General features: G+C 41.8%; 1 protein-coding gene across 3 annotated transcripts in view; it reads right to left on the bottom strand.

The window, feature by feature from the left end:
* The window catches only part of PRKAG2 (protein kinase AMP-activated non-catalytic subunit gamma 2), a 386,465-nt gene that overhangs the window by 35,842 nt on the left and 329,398 nt on the right, over window positions 1–21,225 (bottom strand). For all 3 annotated transcript variants that reach the window (XR_014710259.1, XM_084619463.1, XM_084619464.1), the window contains 2 exons: window positions 9,907–9,988; window positions 7,125–7,183 (listed from right to left, as the gene is read on the bottom strand). Coding sequence is in view for 2 of the 3 variants with exons in the window: in XM_084619463.1 (XP_084475589.1) it covers window positions 7,125–7,183; window positions 9,907–9,988 (141 nt within the window). In the remaining variant the exon portion in view is untranslated. The remainder of the gene's footprint in view (window positions 1–7,124; window positions 7,184–9,906; window positions 9,989–21,225) is intronic.

Raw genomic sequence — 21,225 nt, 5'->3', positions numbered from 1 at the left:
ATGAAGTAAAAATCTTAAATGAATCTACATGTTCCACAGATGGATAGTAATTCCATGCTCTAATAAGAATATAACAGTAGGGATCTATTATCGACCACCTGACCAGGACAGGGATAGTGACTATGAAATGCTAAGGGAGATTAGAGAGGCTACCAAAATAAAGAACTCAATAATAGTGGGGGATTTCAATTATCACCATATTGACTGGCTACATGTCACCTCAGGACGAAATGCAGAGACAAAATTTCTCGATACTTTAAATGACTGCTTCTTGAAGCAGCTGGTACAGGAACCCACAAGGGGAGAGGCAATTCTCGATTTAGTCCTGAGTGGAGTGCAGGATCTGGTCCAAGAGGTAACTGTAACAGGACCGCTTGGAAATAGTGACCATAATATAATAACATTTAACATTTCTGTGGTGGGGAAGAACACCTCAGCAGCTGTGGCATTTAATTTCAGAAAGGGGAACTATGCAAAAATGAGGAGGTTAGTTAAACAGAAATTAAAAGACACCATAATAGAGGCCCAACTTAAATGTATACTCCAAATTTAAAAAAAACAAACAGTAAAAACTAAAAAAGAACCACTGTGGCTTAACAACCATGTAAAAGAAGCAGTGAGAGATAAAAAGGCATCTTTTAAAAAGTGGAAGTCAAATCCTAGTGAGGTAAATAGAAAGGAGCATAAACACTACCAAATTAAGTGTAAAAATGTAGTAAGAAAAGCCAAAAAGGAGTTTGAAGAACAGCTAGCCAAAAACTCAAAAAGGTAATACAATATTTTTTATGTACAGCAGAAACAGGAAGCCTGCTAAACAACCAGTGGGGCTCCTGGATGATCATGATACAAAAGGAGCACTTAAAGACGATAAAGTCATTGCGGAGAAACTAAATGAATTCTTTGCTTCAGTCTTCACGGCTGAGGATGTTAGGGAGATTTCCAAACCTGAGCCGTCCTTTGTAGATGACAAATCTGAGGAATTGTCACAGATTGAAGTGTCGTTAGAGGAGGTTTTGGAATTAATTGATCAACTTAACAGTAACAAGTCACTGGGACCAGATGGCATTCACCCAGGAGTTCTGAAAGAACTCAAATATGAAATTGTGGAACTATGGTTTGTAACCTGTCCTTTAAATCAGCTTCTGTACCAAATGACTGGAAGATAGCTAATGTAACACCAATATTTTAAAAAGGTCTGTAGAAGTGATCCTGGCAATTACAGACCAGTAAGTCTAACGTCAGTACCAGGCAAATTAGTTGAAATAATAGTAAAGAATAAAATTGTCAGACACACAGAAGAACATAAATTGTTGGGGAAAAGTCAACATGGTTTCTGTAAAGGGAAATCATGTCTAACTAATCTGTTAAGAGTTCTTTGAAGGGGTCAAACATGTGGACAAGGGTGATCCAGTGGACATAGTGTATTTAGATTTCCAGAAAGCCTTTGACAAGGTCCCTCACCAAAGGCTCTTATGTAAATTAAGTTGTCATGGGATAAGAGGGAAGATCCTTTCATGGATTGAGAACAGGTTAAAAAGACAGGGAACAAAGGGTAGGAATAAATGGTAAATTTTCAGAATGGAGAGGGATAACTAGTGGTGTTCCCCAAGGGTCAGTCCTAGGACCAAACCTATTCTACTTATTCATAAATGATCTGGAGGAAGGGGTAAACAGTGAGGTGGCAAAGTTTGGAGACAAAACTAAACTGCTCAAGATAGTTAAGACCAAAGCAGACTGTGAAGAATTTCAAAAAGATTTCACAAAACTAAGTGATTGGGCAACAAAATGGCAAATGAAATTTAATGTGGATAAATGTAAAGTAATGCACATTGGAAAAAATAACCCCAACTATACATACAATATGATGGGGGCTAATTTAGCCACAGCTAATCAGGAAAGATCTTGGAGTCATCATGGATAGTTCTCTGAAGACGTCCACGCAGTGCACAGCGGCAGTCAAAAAAGCAAACACGATGTTAGGAATCATTAAAAAAGGGATAGAGAATAAGACGGAGAATATCTTATTGCCCTTATATAAATCCATGGTACGCCCACATCTTGAATACTGCATACGGATGTGGTCTCCTCATCTCAAAAGAGATATGCTGGCATTAGAAAAGGTTCAGAGAAGGGCAACTAAAACGATTAGGGGTTTGGAACAGATCCCATATGAGGAGAGATTAAAGAGGCTAGGAGTTTTCAGCTTGGAAAAAAAGGAGACTAAGGGGAGATATGATAGAGGTATATAAAATTATGAGTGGTATGGAGAAAGTGAATAAGGAAAAGTTATTTACTTGTTCCCATAATGTAAGAACTAGGGGCCACCAAATGAAATTAATGGGCAGCAGGTTTAAAACAAATAAAAGGAAGTTCTTCACTCAGTGCACAGTCAACCCGTGAAACTCCTTGCCTGAGGAGGTTGTGAAGGCTAGGACTATAACAGGGTTTAAAAGAGAACTAGATAAATTCATGGACGTTAAGTCCATTAATGGCTATTAGCCAGGATGGGTAAGGAATGGTGTCCCTAGCCTCTGTTTGTCAGAGGGTGGAGACAGATGGCAGGAGAGAGATCACTTGATCATTACCTGTTAGGTTCACTCCCTCTGGGACACCTGGCATTGGCCACGGTCGGCAGACAGAATACTGGGCTGGACGGACCTTGATCTGACCCAGTATGGCCATTCTTATGTTCTTATGTATTTATCAACACTCAATTTCATTTGCCATTTTGTTGCCCAGTCACCTAGGTTTGTGAGATCCCTTTGTAACTCTTTCCAGTCAGCTTTGGACTTAACTATCTTGAATAATTTTGTATCGTCTGCAAACTTTGCCACCTCACTATTTACTCGTTTTTCCAGATCACTTATGAATACATTGAACAGCACTGGTCCCAGTACAGATCCTTGAGGGACCCTGCTATTTAGAAGTCATCTGTGAAAACTGAGGATTTATTCCTACCCTTTGGTTCCTATTTTTTAACCAGGTACTGATGGAGGAGATATCCTTCCCTCTTATCTCATGATGCCTACTTTTTATCTCATGATGCCTTTAATGAAGACCATGTCAAAGGCTTTCTGAAAGTCCAAGTACACTGTATCTACTGGATCACACTTAAACACACGCTTGTTGAGTCCCTCAAAGAATTCTAATAGATTGGTAAGGCATGAATTCCCTTTACAAAAGCAGTGTTGGCTCTTCCCCAACATATCATGTCCATCTATATGTCTGATAACTCTGTTCTTTACTAAAGTTTCAACTGATTTGCTTGGTACTGAAGTCAGACTTACTGGCCTGTGATTACCAGGATCACCTGGTAAAAAAAATCCTTGTTACATTAGTTATCTGCCAGTCAACTGGTACAGAGGCTGATTTAAGCAACAGGTTACATACCACAATTAGTAGTTTTTCAATTTCATGAGTTCCTTCAGAACTTTTGGGTGACTACCATCTGGTCCTGGTGACTTATTACTGTTCAGTTTATCAATTTATTCCAAAACCTCCTCTACTGACGCCACAATCTGGGACAGTTCCTCAAATCTGTCACCTAAAAAGCATGGCTCAGGTTTGGGAATCGCCTTCAGATCTTCTGCAGTGAAGACTGATGCAAAGAATTCATTTAACTTTTACGCAACAACATTGTCTTTGAGTGCTGCTTTAGCACCTTGGTCATCCAGTGATGCACTATTGTTTGGCAGGCTTCTTGCTTATGATAAACTTAAAAAAATATTTGCAGAGAGTTTTTTTGTGTTATTTGCTAGTTGCTCTTCAAATTCTTTTTTGGCATGCTAACTATACTTTTACACTTGACTTGCCAGAGTTTATGTTCCTTTCTATTTTCCTCAGTAGGATCTGACTTCCAATTTTTAGAAGATGTCTTTTGGCCTTTAACTGCCTTTTACTCTATTGTTTAGCTATGGTAACTTTTTTTAGTCCTATTACTGCTTTTTTTATATGGGGTATACATATAGTTTGAGCCTCTATTACAGTACAGGTTGCAGGCCTTTCACTCTGTGACAGTTCCTTTTAATTTCCATTTCTAGCCTCCTCATTTGGGGAGCCTTCCCCTTTCTGAAGTTAAATGCTACTGTGGTGGGTTTCTCTGATACTCCCCTCTACAAGGATGTTACATTTATTTACATTATGGTCGCTATTATTGAGTGCTTCAGCTACATTCATCTCTTGGACCAAATCCTGTGTGCCACTTAGGACTAAATCAAGAATTGCCTCTCCCCTTGTGGGTTTTAGGACTAGCTGCTCCATGAAGCAGTCATTAATGGTGTCTAGAAATTTTCTCTCTGCATCCCATCCTGAGGTGACATGTTCCCAGTCAATATGGGGACAATTGAAATCCCCCATTCTTATTTGGGCTTCTTTTTTTGTAGCCTCTCTAATCTCCCTGAGCATTTTACAATCACCGTCACCATTCTGGTCAGGTGGTCAGTAGTATATTTCTACTGCTATACCCTTATTATTCAAGCGTGGAATTTCTATCCATAGAGATTCTATGGTACTGTTTGATTCATTTTAAGATTTTTACCTTATTTGACTCTATGCTTTCTTTCACATATAATACAACTCTTCCACCAGTGTGACCTTTTCTGTCATTCCGAAATATTTTCTACTGTGGTATTACCAAATCCCATTGATTATAATTGTTCTACCAAATTTCTGTGATGCTTATTATACAAATATCCTCATTTTAATGCCAGGCACTCAAGTTCACCCATTTTAGTATTTAGACTTCTTGCATTTGTATATAAGCACTTACAAAATGTGTCCATATTTAGTTGTCTGCCTTCATGTGATGTAATGGAATGGGACTTTTCTTCATTTGACTGTTTCTCTTCAGTTCCTAACTATACTTTATCAACTTCTATCCTCTCCTCTTTACTAGACTAGGTAGATAGAATATCCTCTTTAATAAATCCTCTCCTAAGGGATGTTTCTGTCCGATCCATGTGCTCCTCTGCATCTGTCTACCTTCCCCCAGCCCTTAGTTTAAAAAGGGCTTAGAGGAGTCTTTAATTTTACATGCCAGCAATCTAGTTCCATTTTGGTTTCGATGGAGCCCATCCTTCCTGTGTAAGCTCCTCCTTTCCAAAAATTTTCCCCAGTTCCTAATAAACCTAATTCCCTGCTGCAAACACCATTGTCTCATCCACACATTGAGACCCTGCAGTTCTGCCTGTCTAAATGGCCCTAGGCATGGAACTACAAGTATTTCAGAGAATGCTGCCAGGGAGGCCCTGGACATCAATCTCTTACCTTGCAACCTAAAATTGGCCTCCAAGACTTCTCCTACCTTTCCCTATGGCACTGATACCTATGTATATCGTGATCACTGGCTCCTCTCCAGCATTACACATAAGTCTGTCTAGATGTCTCAAGAGGTCTGCAACCTTTGCATCTGGCAGGCAATTTACCATGTAGTTCTTCCAGTCACCACAAATTCAACTATCTATATTTCCAATAATTGAATCCTCCATTACTACTACCTATTTCTTCCTAACAGGGGTCCTTGCACCTTGAGAGGTATCCTTAGTATGAGAGGATACTATGACATCATCCGGAAGAAAGGTCCCAACCATGGGAGCATTTCCCTCCGCTCCAGCTTGATGTTCTCCTTCCCCAAGACTTTCATCCTCCTCAACAGCACAGAGACTGTCAGACTGGGGTGGGACCACTGGTACTGTGTCCCAGAAAGTCTTGTCTACGTACATCTGTCTCCCTTTGCTCTTCTAGCTCAGCCACTCTGGTCTCAAGAGCCTGTATCTGAGGGCTGCAATCTGTTTGCAACAAATGACTTCACCATTTAATTTTTTTTTTTTTTTTTTTTAAAGTGTAGGACAAATTTTGTAAGTAATTTATGGAACTAGTTTTTGCTTTTAGTTGATTCGCCCTATTAAAAAAACTCCCTGTAGGTTTTCCTTCCAGATTGAGGGAGACGCTGATCATGCCCAGTTATCTACAGTGGGTGGCTTATGTATAGGTCCCAGTTTTTAGTCCTTGCACGAGGGGATCCCACCCTTTGCAGGGCTTATGTCTCTGCTGATGGGGGATCAAAAGGGAAATAAATGTTCCAATGCACCCAAGAGTAAGTTCTTCCCAGGGCCAACTCAAAGGGGAAAAGGCCAGCAGTACTTTCTTACTTCAGGGCTATTTAAGTAGCAGTTTTCTAGAAGTCCTTCTGGCTGGGTAGCTGAACTGGGCTCGCTCTGTCAGGCTTAACCAAGCAGTTCATTGCATTCCCCAGAGGGTTGGGGGAGGAGATCTCCTAGATGGGAATTCCCGCTATGGCTTCAGGAGTTGCTACAGCCATTTTCTGCTCAGGGTGACCTCTCCCCCAGCTAACCGCAGTTTCCTCCTCTTTAAAGCCCTCCTCCTACATGACATGATTGTCAGAGCTGGAGAGGCGGGGCGAGCCCTGCACACAGAGCCTCTCTTGCACCTTCCTCATCAGTGTGCGATCTATATATCTCCCTTTTTTTTGTCCACCTGAATAATGTTGTACGTGACTGAACATGTGCAAATCGCATATTTTGAATCAAATGTACAATAAAACCCTAAAAAACTATCGTCAACTATATTTTAAGTACTTTTCACACTAAATCACTTTTACGTAGAATCACTATTTTACACTCTGTTTAACTAGACCTTTTACGGAAACAAAAAATCTTAGTAGTAGTAGTAGTAGTATTATAATAATAGTGCCTAAAAAAGATTCTGTATCTAGATCCAGCCAAGATGATGGCCCCACTGTGGCAGGCACTAAACACACACATAATACAAGACAGTCCATGCCTTGAAGAGTATAATTAGAAAAGACAAATGGGAAAGAAATGTTACCCACCTTTACAGATGGGAAACTGAGGCAGAGAGGGGCTAAGTAATTTGCCAAAGATCACAGCAAGTCTGTGGCAGAGCTGGAAATTTAACCAGAGTCCCAGTCCAGTGCTTTGACCAGAAAGCCATCCTTTCCTCTCAAAAGCACAATAAAGCATTTCTATAGCAAGTTAAGCTTCTAAAGGTTGTACAAATATTAAATCAATTTTCAATGCTTTTGATTTGCATTTATACATGCTATGGTTGTTAATGATACAATTAAAGTCTGATATGGTACTTACCATTGGAGACTTATAGTATCTATGCAGTATATTAATGAAATCTGTAATTGTTAACATTCCTGTAACAAGTGGAAAAAATATAAGAGCATTTAGAAAAGGCATCTTAAAATGATCTTAACTATGTTTTCATGTTTTTTAAAATATTTACTTCTAAATTGGTGTAGTTCACATTGTCAATTAATTGAACACAACATTTTAAGAGTTTTATAAATGGCCAATAATTTCAAAAGCGTGCATACTAAATTCTCCAAGTTAGCACTGACACAATGGACTATAACAGAAAGAACAGACTCTGTACTGGTAGAAGTTGGAACCAAACTCCTGGATCTGGATATTGCATCTGGCCCTTTTATCTAACAATTTTAGTCAAACAAACCCTGAACTAGGATTGCCTCCCTGCCTACATTTTTTTTTTTTTTTTGGATGGGGATGCAGGGGAGGATAAAGGGTTTCAAAACCCAATTATGCAGTTTGGGACTCAGGTCCACCACTAGTCTCTTTTGTGAGTCAAACATTCACTTAAAGAAAATACAAGCAATAGACAGATTCATAGATATTAAGACCAGAAGAGATGGTCATCCAGTCTGACCTCCTGTATAACACAGGCCAAAGAATGTCACTCAGTAATTGCTGCAGCAAGATCAAAACTTCCGTTCGAACTGGAGCACATGTTCTGGAAAGCTATCCAGTTATAACTTAAAAGATTAAGTGACAGTTCATCATATCCTTAGGTGTATATAGGATAATGCAATTTCCGTCAGTAATACCAAGTTATCAAAAACTTTTTTAATTTTACTGAAGTCCTACAAACTGAACAAATATCATTCCACCTAACGGATTACTACTCCTACAGCTGAACTTCTGAAAGACATATGAACAAGCATTCAGAGGAAAAATGTCAATTTCTAGAGGTCAACTTTAATTGACCAGAAATCTGAGATGAGCAGAAATCAAAACTCAGCATTGATCAAGGCACACAGTCCTTCATAAAATTACTAGTGCTTCCCATGGCTTTGAAATATTAAGTTCTTTATAATTTATTTCCAAGAACCTCTCAATCTACATGCCAGGTTACACAAAGTATTTATAACGGTCACTATGATCCTGTTTTTCAAATGTGATAGTGACATAATGCTATATTCCAAAATTAGAGAAGTGTTAAAGAAAGCTGCTAAGGCTTCTAATTAGCAATATAAGGAGCCAAATGCATTTCTAGCCCTCTCAGGAAGTACTTAAGTTATAGCATTCTGTATTTAATGCTTTTTTGCTCTGCAGTCCATACAGAACAGAGTTTGAGATGTACATGTAGTCTGAACAGCTTACTGGGATAGTAAAATAAGACCGTGAAAGAAATTAATTTACACCATAAAAAGACACAATCCAATTTTTTCCCTTTAAAGAGACCTTTCAGGCCTTCTTTATTCACCACAAAGCAACACAAGAACATAAATCCAGTTTGTTTCTTCACATGTTACCTGTAATACACAAATTTGGGAGTTTTACTTTATCTATAGTAGACTCTGAAGCAAATAAGTAGTTGGGCTCGATGCTACATTGTTTTCTACGTACATCAAAGCCTTGGAGGAGAGTATCACCATGTTACTGTGCAGTCACACATGCATACTGGCAAGTGAGGACAGTGAAGAAGGTAACCATTCTGGTGGTAGACTTTTTGGCTAGCCCAGCTGTATGTATAGTAAACACTGCTTCCAATTTGAAGAATATTTTCATTGGGCTAGTTGGCCTTTACGTATATTAGTTAAGAGTGGAAAAGAAAATCTTTAAAAGTTGACGAAACACTACTCCTTCAGAATGGATAACTAGCATTACCCAGGCTACATCTCTTGAGATGATTTATACAATAAACTGACAAGAAAGATTTTTAAAGCTTAATTTTTGCTGAGAATATTTATATATTTAAAATGTAAATGAAAGGGATTTGAAAGATGCCCTGAAAACCAGCTAGATTTTTAGGCTGGCATTTTCAGAAGACCCTAAGGGAATTAGGTGTCCAATTCCCACTTAAATCCATTGGCAGTTGGGTGCCTAACTCCCTTAGGTGCCTCTGAAAGTCCCTGCCTCAGTATTCTGCCTCTGAGGTCTCATGCTACACCCTCCAATTCCCAACCCCTGAAATGGTAAACATAAAATGGTAAACATTTGGAGGGGGGAGGGATAGCTCAGTGGTTTGAGCATTGGCCTGCTAAACCCAGGATTGTGAGTTCAATCCTTGAGGGGGCCATTTAGGGATCTGGGGAAAAAATTGGGGATTGGTCCTGCTTTGAGCAGGGGGTTGGACTAGATGACCTCCTGAGGTCCCTTCCAACTCTGATATTCTATGATTCTATGAAAATAAAGCAACCAACCACCTGGGGCCCCACATCTCACTGGACAGGCTCGCCTAGTATTTCCAAACCCAAGTGTTCTAAAAAGTCATGAGTCAGGCCCATCAAAATCGTGAAATTTCAAAAAGTGTGTGTTCTGGTTTTTGAGCTCTTGTGGTTCATGTCTTCAAGTTCTTGTCTGCAACCCATGAGATCTGGAACGTTGTAACTAACCTGAGTTCAGCAGCTGAAGTTCTAAGAAAAAAACCACCACGTATTGAGAGAGACTCATGATAAAGTCATAGGAATTAGCAACACTTCAGCCTTCGCTGGAGGAGTAAGAAAACTCACCACCAGATGCATTTCCAGGATATACAACACAACCCAGCTAGCATTGGCTCCTTTCTCTACCACAACCCCACAATAACTCCCTGCTGAAAAACACCAGCTTTCCTTACCTACAAAACTCTGTTTTTTACTCTCCCACAGTGGAGCTGCTCGAACACCATTTGCCACCAAGGCAAAGAAAGCCTTCTTCACCTGCCAGAAGAAAAAGCAACCAAACAAAACCTTATTGACATTACACCGTCATATTAGAAGAAACCAACAGGGTAATATACGTAGAATCACTAATAAAAATGCAGTTAGTCAGTGGATAGTTTTTGTTTAAAAATAAAATACATTTTTTAAAAATAGTTAAATGCTGACCAAAAACAAGATAAAATCTTTATCTTATGCTTGTGTGTCTTTTACATTAGTCTCTCTGATAATTAGGTACAGCTGGAAAAGTATGCCCACACTTTACCTTAAATTTGCTTCTTTCATCAGTTTTATGTCACACACTTAAGGTGATGCACAAATAGAATGGACTTAAAAAAAAAAAAAAAAGAAGAGACCATCTGTGATAATGTAAGAGAGCTCTCAGACTACCAACTCAAGAATATAGTTTGACAGAGATTGTAACGTAATGTCTTTAGAAAGACGATACTGAGTCACCTGAACAGTAGTCAGTTGAACTTTCTTAGCAACATTTGCATGAGAAAAGGTAGAAACTGAACAGAAGTGTCATTTCCACTCCTATTCCTGTCAGCTTTTGAGCTGCTGAATGATTATGCAAGTTTCTTAAAACAAAAACAAAACAAAAAAAACCCCTCATCTTAATCTGATTAAGTTGTCCAACAAGTTAGTGAATTTTACTAAGAGATAAGCATGGGGCACATATTCTCCCTCCTACTTAAAATAATTTTCTTATCTCCGTTTCAAAAATCACAGGTTATAAATGTGGTCTTTAAAATAAAAATAATCCTATGAAATTTGTGAACATGGATTACACGCATCAGATGGTTGCATTTTTTAAAAAGTTCTTGAATGTTAGATAAAATCTTTCATGAGCACTATCTGATAAAGACAACAGATGAGAAATTCCTCCCTCCTCAATAGAAGCATTCTTTGAGGGCAAGAAACAGTCATCCCTTCAGAGAAGGGCCAACAAAAATCAGAAGAACCAAGTTTGATAAGTATTAGAAGGTGTAAACAAATAAGTCCTTGTGGAGAACACAGAGCAGAGAAACCAGCTCATGTACACACACGAAGCTGGAGAAAGGGAAAATTCTGTCTTATCTGTGAATTTTCATTGAAGGACACTCCATGTCAGAGTCCTCAAAGTGGGGCATTCTCTAGAGGCAGACTAGATCTTTGTTCTGAGTCTGGGTTCAGGATCATCCCTCAGGAATAACTCTTCAGGAGGACAGCTTCCAAAGCTGAAAAATACTAACTATAAGAGTGCTATTTAATTCAAATCATTTGAAGCAGAGCCTTGAAATGAAATTTAGGAGCTTCCTGGAGGAACACCCTCCTTCCCTTTCAAACCACTTAACAAGTGAGCAATAATCAGAAAAAACAACCCTATGCAATCCCTACATGGGTCAAACTATCTGACATGGAGTCCTAGAATGAATGTTCATAGGTAAGGCAGAATTCTCACTTTCTCAATCCCCTCCATGCAGTGCAATGCAGAAAGCAGTAAGTCATCCCCACCATCGCCAGGAAGGGACGATTCAACCATGTACAGTAAAAGCTTTGTTATCCAGCATGTTGGATAAATGGGAAGTGCAGGTAAGTCAAAAATTCCGGTTAACTAAGAGGGAGGGAGTTTGGATGTGGGAGGGGCTCAGGGCAGTGGGCTGAGGCATAGGAGGGGCTTTGTGGTGCCGGATCCAGGCAGGGCCCACCTTGGGAGGCTCCCTGAAAGAGGCAACATGTCCCTGTTGCTCCAAGGCGGCGGTGCAGCCAGACAGCTCTGCATGCTGCCTCCGCCCGCAGGTGCCACCCCTGCTGCTCTCATTGGCCACGGTACCTGACCAATGGGAGCTACGGAGCCAGTGCTCGGGGCGGGGGCAATGCATGGAGCCTCCGGGGCTGTTCCTCAGCCTAGGAGCAGCAGGGACATGTCATAGAATCATAGAATCCTAGAATATCAGGGTTGGAAGGGACCTCAGGAGGTCATCTAGTCCAACCCCCTGCTCAAAGCAGGGCCAATCCCCCAATTTTTGCCGCTGATCCCTAAATGGCCCCCTCAAGGATGGAACTCACAACCCTGGGTTTAGCAGGGAGCTATCCCTCCCCCTTGCTTCCACTATTGTCACTGCTTCCAGGGAGCCACACAGAGCCAGGCAGGGAGCCTGCCAGCCCTGTGCCAACTAGACTTTTAATGGATATCAGAAATGCTGGTTTCTAGAGCTTTCTGATTGGTAAGTGCCAGATAACACAGCTTTTACTATATTATTGAAAAGGAATTTAAGGACTACTGAGGCATCCTGTTCCTTAAGGCCCTTCTCTACCAAACCTGCATCACTGGAATTGAGGATGTTGACTCTATAGTGTATGAGACAGTATGGATGGAAGGCCCTATAATAGCTTTGCAGACCACCTCAGCTTGAGAGAGGGCTCCTGCACTTTAGAGGATCTAGAGGGGAGACTGTCTCATAATAGATTTTAAGGCTTTATGTTGCCTTTTTAAGAGCTGATTTGAGCAATATCCCTCACCAGTACTGGGCCAAACCCCGTTTGAGGGGCAAAAGTGATTTACCAGGGAGACTGAGAAAAGACCATCTGCAGGCACGTCTCCCTGAGTAAATAGATAATTTATGTTTTCCTGTGGGACCCCAGGGGCTGAAAGGGGAGAGGAGATAGGCCCATCACCCAAGTAAAGGAATTTGACTCACTTCATCCAGTGCTCACAGATGCTGGGTCCAGGCTAAGGGGGCCAACTTCACTGAATGAGGAATGAGCCAAAGCCACCAGAGAAAAGTGACTCCAAGAGGTCACAGGAGTTGGCACCTTTCATGGCAGTCAAAGCCTTGCCGGTTTGGAAAGGGGGAATGCTTTGTGGCCTTCTCAGACATCCCAACATATATCTTGCCTATTTGCTGGCCAGGAGTGGGAATTTCTTCCTGAGGGTTGCTTTGGGAGGTTGGAGAGCTCTTACCTTCCCCTGAGTCTAAGGAGGCGCCAAACAAAAAAACAAACAAACAACACTTTCCTGCTTTCTCTGCAAGCTCTGCTCCAAAGGAGACCTGAAATCTGTCTTGTGTGCCACGTAGAGGCAGAAAATTCTGGTGAGTTCTTCTTGAGGAAGTGATCCTAAACCTAGGCTCAGACCAAAGATCCAGTCTGCCCCAATTGCTATGAAGATGCGGAATGACTCCATGTGAAGACTGTCTGACATGGAGGGGACTGAGTGATACGTTTGTCTGCTGACCAGATAAAGTTCAAGCAGCAGGACTACAAGCTCCTACATTGTTCAAACCTGTGTTTATGCTCATACAATCTATGGCCTCTGCAGAAACTGTCCTACGGGTGCCAATTCATGCCAGTTATAGAGGTCTGTGATATTCCTACCAACATACAATGAACTGCAAACAGATAAGCTCATTTGAAACTCTGATCACCATCAAAAGTTGCCAACAGATACCAGAGTTAGTTCTTATTAGTATAGGGCAAGAACGATGGTATCTTAGTTATTTGTGTGCAGTAACTGCTGGCAAAATCCAACTTTTTTAAACCACTTATTTTGGTCCACTACCAACCTGGCCCATATTTAACCAAGGGATAAAGAGGTGACAGGAGCCCTTTAGTTAGTCATTCAATTATCCAGAAGTTCCCTCGCCCCCTCCATATTCTGTTGATCCTTACAGGTGGTTTTGTTTATATAATACCAGTCACCATAATGATTTTGTATGTCCTGTACTTATAATAGTGACCACATTCCAAAATTTCACTTCAAGAACTTGAGCAAAAGTTGGGCAAAAAAAGTTTAAGATAATTTTAGAAAAGCACAATAACTTTAATGGGTTAGACTGTGTCTTTTAATCACAGATCGTAGCAAAAGGCTGCGCACAGTTGTATAGCCTCACGGGACAATGCCTCTCAGAACTCCAGGGCACGCAGAGGCTGTGAATGTGCTAGTACACGAATATATAGTGCAAACTGCTGGCTGGTACAATAGGTACATATTTGCCCTTTCCCATCCTCTGGGGTACTGAGCATTCTGTACTGTCAAAGAGTGCCGGGGCTGTTATTCCATCTGGTCCACACGCAGGGCAGGGAAGTAGTGAGTAAGGGGCAAAATCTAGCCTTAAATAACCATGTACGTACATTTTTTTTTTTAAATACACCCGCCCCCTCCATAAGCTGACAGCATGCTAAGTGAATGGTTCTAACAGGAAATGTAAGTAAACTGCTCACTCCAATATGGGAAAAAATATGGGTCAATGGTAAAGAAAATGTTTATGAAGCAGAGAAACGAACAGATCAGAGTTCTCCAACAAAGGAAACAGCAGCAGCAAAAATCTACAGTGTAAAATAGCTTTTTTTGTGATGCCAACCCTGCTGAAGACAAGTAAACCAACTGGTAGAACTGGAATAGAGCACTATAATTCGTTGAAATTTAAACCCATAGATATTACATGAAGTTACTCAAACTTATATCCATATCCTTTTCCTTGAGGAAATTCTCCTCAGAGTTGGTGCCTCTGTGATTTAAATACTCAGGCAAAGAAAGAAACTAGTTTGTGCCCGTTAATCTGCACTTATAGTTGTGAGAGGACTCACTGGGTCTCTCTGCTAAGCAATAAACGAAGGAAAGCTTTTCATGTTTACAATGCCAAAGGGCAAAGGGGTGGGGAAGAAGGAATGGAGGATAAGAATTTGTTGTCAATGCCCTTCCGAGCCGTCACGGGGCTGTTTATGCCGACATTTTGTTTTCTGTTTTGCTTGTAGCATAGCACAAAGTGGGTCTCTCAAGTTTCTCAAATTTTTACTGATGTGCTTTGTTAATAACCTTAAGTTTAGATTAAGAAAGATGGTAACAGGGTAACAAGCCTTCTGGGTGCAGGGGAAGCAAATGTGATAAATCTCTACTTTAGTAAGGCTTCTGATGCGGTCTCACATGACCTTCTCATAAGTGAACTAGAGAAATATAGCCTAGATGAACCAACGACAAAGTGGATAATCACCTTGTTGGTATACCAACCTCAGACAGTAGTTATCAATGGTACACAGTCAAGGTAGAAGGGCATATCAAGTGGGGTCCCAAGGGATCTGTTCTAGGTCTGGTTCTATTCAATATCTTCATAAATTATGTAGATAAAAGCACAGAAAGTACACTTCAAGTTTGTTGAGGATACCAAACTGGAAGGGGTTATAAGTGCTTTCAAGGACAGGATTAGAATTCAAAATGAGCTTGACAAACTGGAGAAATGGTCTGAAACAAACAGGATGAAATTCAATAATGACAAATGCAAAGTACACCACTTAGGAAGGAATAATCAATTGCACAAATACAAAATGGGAAATGACTGCCTAGGAAGGAGTACTGCAGAAAAGGATCTGGGGGTTATAATGGATCACAAAAGTAAATAAAAGTCAACAATGTAATACTACTGCAAAAAAACTGAACTTCATTCTAGGGCAGGGGTTCTCAAACTTCATTGCACGGTGACCCCCTTCTGATAACAAAATTTACTACACGACCCCATGAGGGGGAACAAAGCATGAGCTTGCCTGAGCGGTGGGACCAAAGTCAAAGCCTGAGCCCCACTGCCCCAGGCTGGGGGGACAAAGCTTCAAGGGCTTTTGCCCCAGGCAGGGAGCCTATTACCTGAGCCCTGCCACCCAGGCTGAAGCCCTTTGACCCTGGGATGGTGGAGCTCGGGCTTCAACCCCGCGTGGTGGAGCTTGGGTTTTGGCTTTGGCCCTGGGCCCCAGCAAGTCTAAGCCAGCCCTGGTGACCCCATTAAAATGGGGTTGCAACCCACTTTGGGGTCCTGACCCACAGTTTGAGAACCACTGTTCTAGGGTGTATTAACAGGAGTATTGTAAACAAGATTTGAGAAGACGAAGAGTGCAAACAAAAATTGGAGAGGTTAATGAAATAAACCAAAGAGGGCATGGGGCACAATAGGCAGTGTTGTGTGGGCACCAGCTTCTCTGGCTGCACTGAGTGAGAGGCAGCTGTCTGAGGAGATGCAGTGAATAGGAGATTAAACAAAATGGTGGGGAGGAATCACAAGCCCTGGGAGAGCACAGGTAGACAGGGCAAGCAAGGCTGGGTAGGACAGGAAACAAACAGCAAAAGCAGGGCTGGGGCTGAGTAAGAGAGTACCAAACAATGCAGGGGAAGCAGCTGGACAGGGCAGGTAACAGGAGTATGAAGGGAGTGCCCTGGGAGGGACAGGGGAAACAGGTTACAAATCATACTCTTGGGGGAAGAGTTCTGTACATGCACACAATTTATGTGCCACAATGATTTTTTTTCTCCACACACTATAGATTCTGCAGGAGAGGTGCTGCAGTTACACCTTTTGCCCACCAAGGGCTGCTGTGGTGCCAAAAGAGAGGGCAGTCAGCCAGCAGAGAGGCTGCGTTCCTCACAGCAGAACCAGGTGAAGAGGCATGGGACGGACAGATTGGAGTGTGGACACAGGAGCTGGGAGGGGCAGCACTGAGCCAGGGGCTGAATGGGAGTAAGGGTGCAGGGTCACATGGAGACAGGGGAGATATGCCTGACTGAATGGGAGAGTCCAGGGGTCAGCCAGGGTCTGCATGCGGGAGGTTCCCCAACTCCCTAACAATCCCTCCCCTCCCTGTTCACTCCCAGGCTCCTTCCCAGCAGTTACATCCCTCTCCCTCAGTTCCTCTGTTACCCTTGACTCCCCCAAGCTTTCACTCCTCCTGAGGGGTGCAGGAAATATATTTATGTATTGGAGCCTAGTAAGGAATCTGTCAAAAAAGCCATTTTCTGAATTTTATTTTGTTGTCTGTATTGTTACAGACATGCTTGCTGACAGGTATTTTGAAATAAGTTCCCAAAATAATTGAAACTGGCATGATATAGTGTGTTATTCTGACAAATAAAATAATTTTAAAATACTGTGTGCAGAATTTATTTTTTGGTACAGAATTCCCTCAAGAGTAAAATTCCCCCAGGTGGGGAGGAGGGAGCCAACTTGACAAGCAGAGGAAGGTGGAGAAGGCCTACCAGCCCTCTGCAAGGAAAGTCTAAGGTGCATGCGCACCCACATGTGCTTGCAACAGACTCTCTGCTGCAGCAATCCCAGGGGAGGCTGGTGGAGGCTGCAGGCAGGCAAGCAGATGGCAGTCAGCAGGAGCAGCAGTGTGGGAGGGCTCCAAGATGTTCCCCACTCCCTAGCAGCAACAGCCTCCTTCAGCAGCAATGACAAGTTCTGCCCAGAGTCATAGGATGTAGTAGGAATGACCCAGGGGACTACAGGAAGGGAAAATATGGCATCATGTCTAAGAAAGATGAATGATGCCTTAGAGAACTAGATTCCATCCCTGCTTTTGCGACAGAGTTCCTGTGTCATGCTGGGCAATTCATCCAAACCAAACTTTTAATAATTGGGTACTAATTGTGTGTTCCTCATTTTTTGGGACCCAACTTGAAACACCTGATGTTGACTCTGCAAAAGTGGTAACTGCTTATAGTTGCAAATGAAAACAATGGGAGCTGTGCTTTGAATATAAACAAAAAACAAAACAACCTACTGCAATAGTGATAAGTACTGTGAAAATAAATAAATAAAATAAATAAATAAAATCAGACCCTATGTTTCTCAGATTGGGCACCCACCATTAGTTTGACAATTCTGGCCTTACTTTCTGTGCCTTTGTTGTAAAGTGGGGATGATACCACCATCTAATCTCACATGTGTGTTGTGAAGATAAATACATTAATGCTTGTGAAATACTCAGATACTATGGAGACAGCACCATGCTAACACCCAGATTAATTAATTAATTTGCATGTAGGGTTTGGATGGTATGCGCTGAATAAGACCTAGGGTCATACACTGAATGAGGCAGGGATTCTGTGACAAGGGGGCTGAATTTAGGCTGTCTTAACCTTAATTCTGTCATTTCTTAAATTTTTAGAGAATGACTTTGTAATCTGAAGGTTCTTTCAATAGAATTTTTAAAATCTAAAACACACCCACCCCGCCACACTTTCTCCCCCCAAGACAGGGAATTCCTTGCTCCACATGGGATATAAAACCATCAGGGACTCCCAGGGTTCTCCCACACTGCTGTTAGTGTCCTAGGGCAGATGTAAATCCTGGCAAGTGTCAGGTGCAAGATGGCAGAAAGTTCATCTATCAGTTGTGGTGCTTACATGCCACTCAACTTTTCCCCCTCTGCCTTCCTGCTACCAGAAACTTTCCTCACTGCAGTGAAAAGCTCCAGCACCGGGGAACTTTTGAAGCCTGTCCCTGCTGCCGCCCCCCTGGGAAAGCATTTCACTGACATGTACAGCTACACACCACAGCGTGGACACATCCTGATTTTCACTGTGGCATGAAGCTACACATATTACACATCAGTAGTGGTGGCATGTAGATGTATTTTAAGATCCTCTGCGATATTTGGATACTTTTATATTTCACTGAATCTTACTCCTTCTGTATTGAAGAGTTTTCTTCTCATCTACCTTTGAAGTACTATAATCTGTAGTAAGGCTCACTACTATGTAATCTATACCAATTTTATTGTTAACCATGAAAACTACAGTTTTCTAATGGTCTTAAAGACGCGATTCGTACCACCAAGTCAGAAATCTATTCATTCTCAAATGTAGTGTTGTCTGAAAATAATGCCATCTCCAATCACTAGGGGGAGACAGAATATTGAGGATACAGCAACTACTCAAAAACATTCTTCCAGAGTAACTCACCAGCACAATAAAGCACTAAATATTAATGAAGATCTAATTTTTATCTTCCTTATCTATTATAGACCAGTATAATGCCATTGATCACTTCTGATTTACATTGGTGTAAGAGAGATAAAAGACTCTCTTATGTCTTTTACTCAGTTTAGTTACAGAACCTGTGAATTTTGCAAGCAAGTTAAAAAAATATATTTGGGAGTGACATATGTTCTGGTAATCTATGGAAGAGGCACCAAGGAGCTTGGCAAGATACCACTTCTTAAAAATCTAAAGAAATAATTATAAGTCAGTTTTCCACAAGGACCAGATCCAGTAAAAATGTCAAACATGCACAAATCCCACTGACTTCAATGGGAGCTGTGAAACACTGACTCCCCCACAGCGTTTGGTCCTAAATTAGCAGTAAAGTCTAAGATTTGATCTATGATCTTAAGGTCCTGAGGTATTAACTCTCTCAAAACAGGTGGACAGATGTACTTGTTTATTTCCTTTAAATTTTATAAAAAATTTAAGTGATGTTCCCAGTTGTTAACTTATTTACCTGAATATACTTGTCAGTTAACCTCTCCACAAATGTTTTTACTCAAAAGTTTTCTATGAAATCTTCACGTTTTTCTTCCAGTCAAATAAAGTTTACTATGGCTTGACAACGGATTAATCAGTCTCTCACACTGGGCTTTTCATGCTGCCAGCATCACTAACCAAATTACTTTTCTTTACCAAAATGGCTGTCACCAACATTTATTACTGGGACCCCAACTGCGCACTCACTGTACAGACAGATCAGACATAAGACTTACAAATGTAAGGCATTTGTGTTGAAACTACAATGTTCTTGGAGGTTTACTGAAACACTTCTAGTAAGATATTAACATTAGTAGGCTCAGGCCTGGTCTACACTACAGAGTTAGGTCAACGCAAGGTAGCTTACTTGTCTCTCCTGTGTACCCAATTACGTCAGAGTCTACACCTGAAGGCTGCTTTTGCCTAAGTAAGTCCCCAGCCACAGAGACATAACTCCACCTCCATAAGAGGTATAGCCCTTACGTCCATGTAGTTCGGGTGACGCAGCGTCCATGTAGACCAGAGGTGGGCAAACTTTTTGGCCCGAGGGCCACATATGGGTATGGAAATTATGTGGCGGGCCATGAATGCTCACGAAATTGGGGGTTGGGTTGTGGGAGGGCAGAGGAGTTCTGGCTCGGGGTGCGGGCTCAGGGGTGGGGCTGGGAATGAGGGGTTGAGGGTTCAGGAGAGTGCTCTGGGCTGGGACTGAGGGGTTTGGAGGACAGGGGGGCAGACTCCGGGCAGTGCTTACCTCAAGCAGCTCCCAGAAACAGCGGCATGTCCCCTCTCCGGCTCCCACCCGGAGGTGCAGCCAGGCAGCTCTGCACGCTGCCCTGTCTGCAGGCACTGCTCCTGCAGCTCCCATTGGCTGTGGTTCCCGGCCAATAGGAGCTGTGGGGGTGGCACTTGGGACAGGGGGGATATGCTGCTGCTTCTGGGAGCCTTGTGGAGTGGAGCTCCAGAGCGGGACAAGCCCCAGACCCCACTTCCCAGCAGGAGCTCAAGGGCCGGATTAAAACATCTGGAGGGCTGGATGTGGACCCTGAGCCGTAGTCTGCCCACCCCGATGTAGACACTGTGTTACTTACATCGCCTGTTGGCGGTGAGCCCTGAGTGGGGCTTTCAGCTGGAGCCCCATCCCCAACCCTGGCACTGACAGTCCGAGCTGTCAGCTGGGCATGGGCTCACATCTGGGGCCTGCACTGGGCTGACAGCTCAGGCTGTCTGGCAGCAGGAGCCAGCTGTCAGTGCTCCATTTCAGACAGTAGAATCACTCTTGGTGAGGATACACACCACTGACAGAAGAAGCAAGCGTGGATGTGAACCACCGCTTTAATTACTGCGGTGGCTGTACGTCAACTTAATTTTTTTAGTTTAGATAAGCCCTCAGAAATACAAGTTTTAAATTTTGTATTTCCCACTGTGTCTATCAAAATTCCCTAGGTAAAAAATCAAACAGATACATATAGCCTTTAGAGGTGAGCACAGATTGGTATATACTTGCTATTCCACAATCACTTTTTTTTAAAAAGTGAAAGTGAAATTGCAAATTTAAAGCCACAAAAGAGAAACTAGACGTACAGTAAACAATAAATAAACCAACCTATAGATTCATTCTGATGCAGGGAAGATACTACAATCTGAAAGACGTATTTTCTTAAAATTTTCAAAAAAAACAAAAGTTACCACTGCTTCATTTATCTTTTCAGGGGACACTGGGAGCAAAGCATGTCTCATCTCAATGTAGTCTTTTTAATCAGGCTAAAGTTATTAGCCCCCTTTTGTTCCTTTATTTAACAATCACTCTAAATAGAGCCAACAAAATCTAAAAAGTCTAGAAAGAACCAAATTGTGTCCCCCTAATTTCAGAACAAATTATTCTTAATGTTTCTAGCACTTTCTGCTTTTGGCAACTACATTCATCATGCACCAAAAATCAAACTAGCTGAAATATGCAGATGAT

This window comes from Lepidochelys olivacea (genome assembly GCF_965140295.1).
Source record: "Lepidochelys olivacea isolate rLepOli2 genome assembly, chromosome: 2".
Lineage (NCBI taxonomy): Eukaryota > Metazoa > Chordata > Testudines > Cheloniidae > Lepidochelys > Lepidochelys olivacea.
This window is presented reverse-complemented; position numbering and strand designations above follow the sequence as displayed.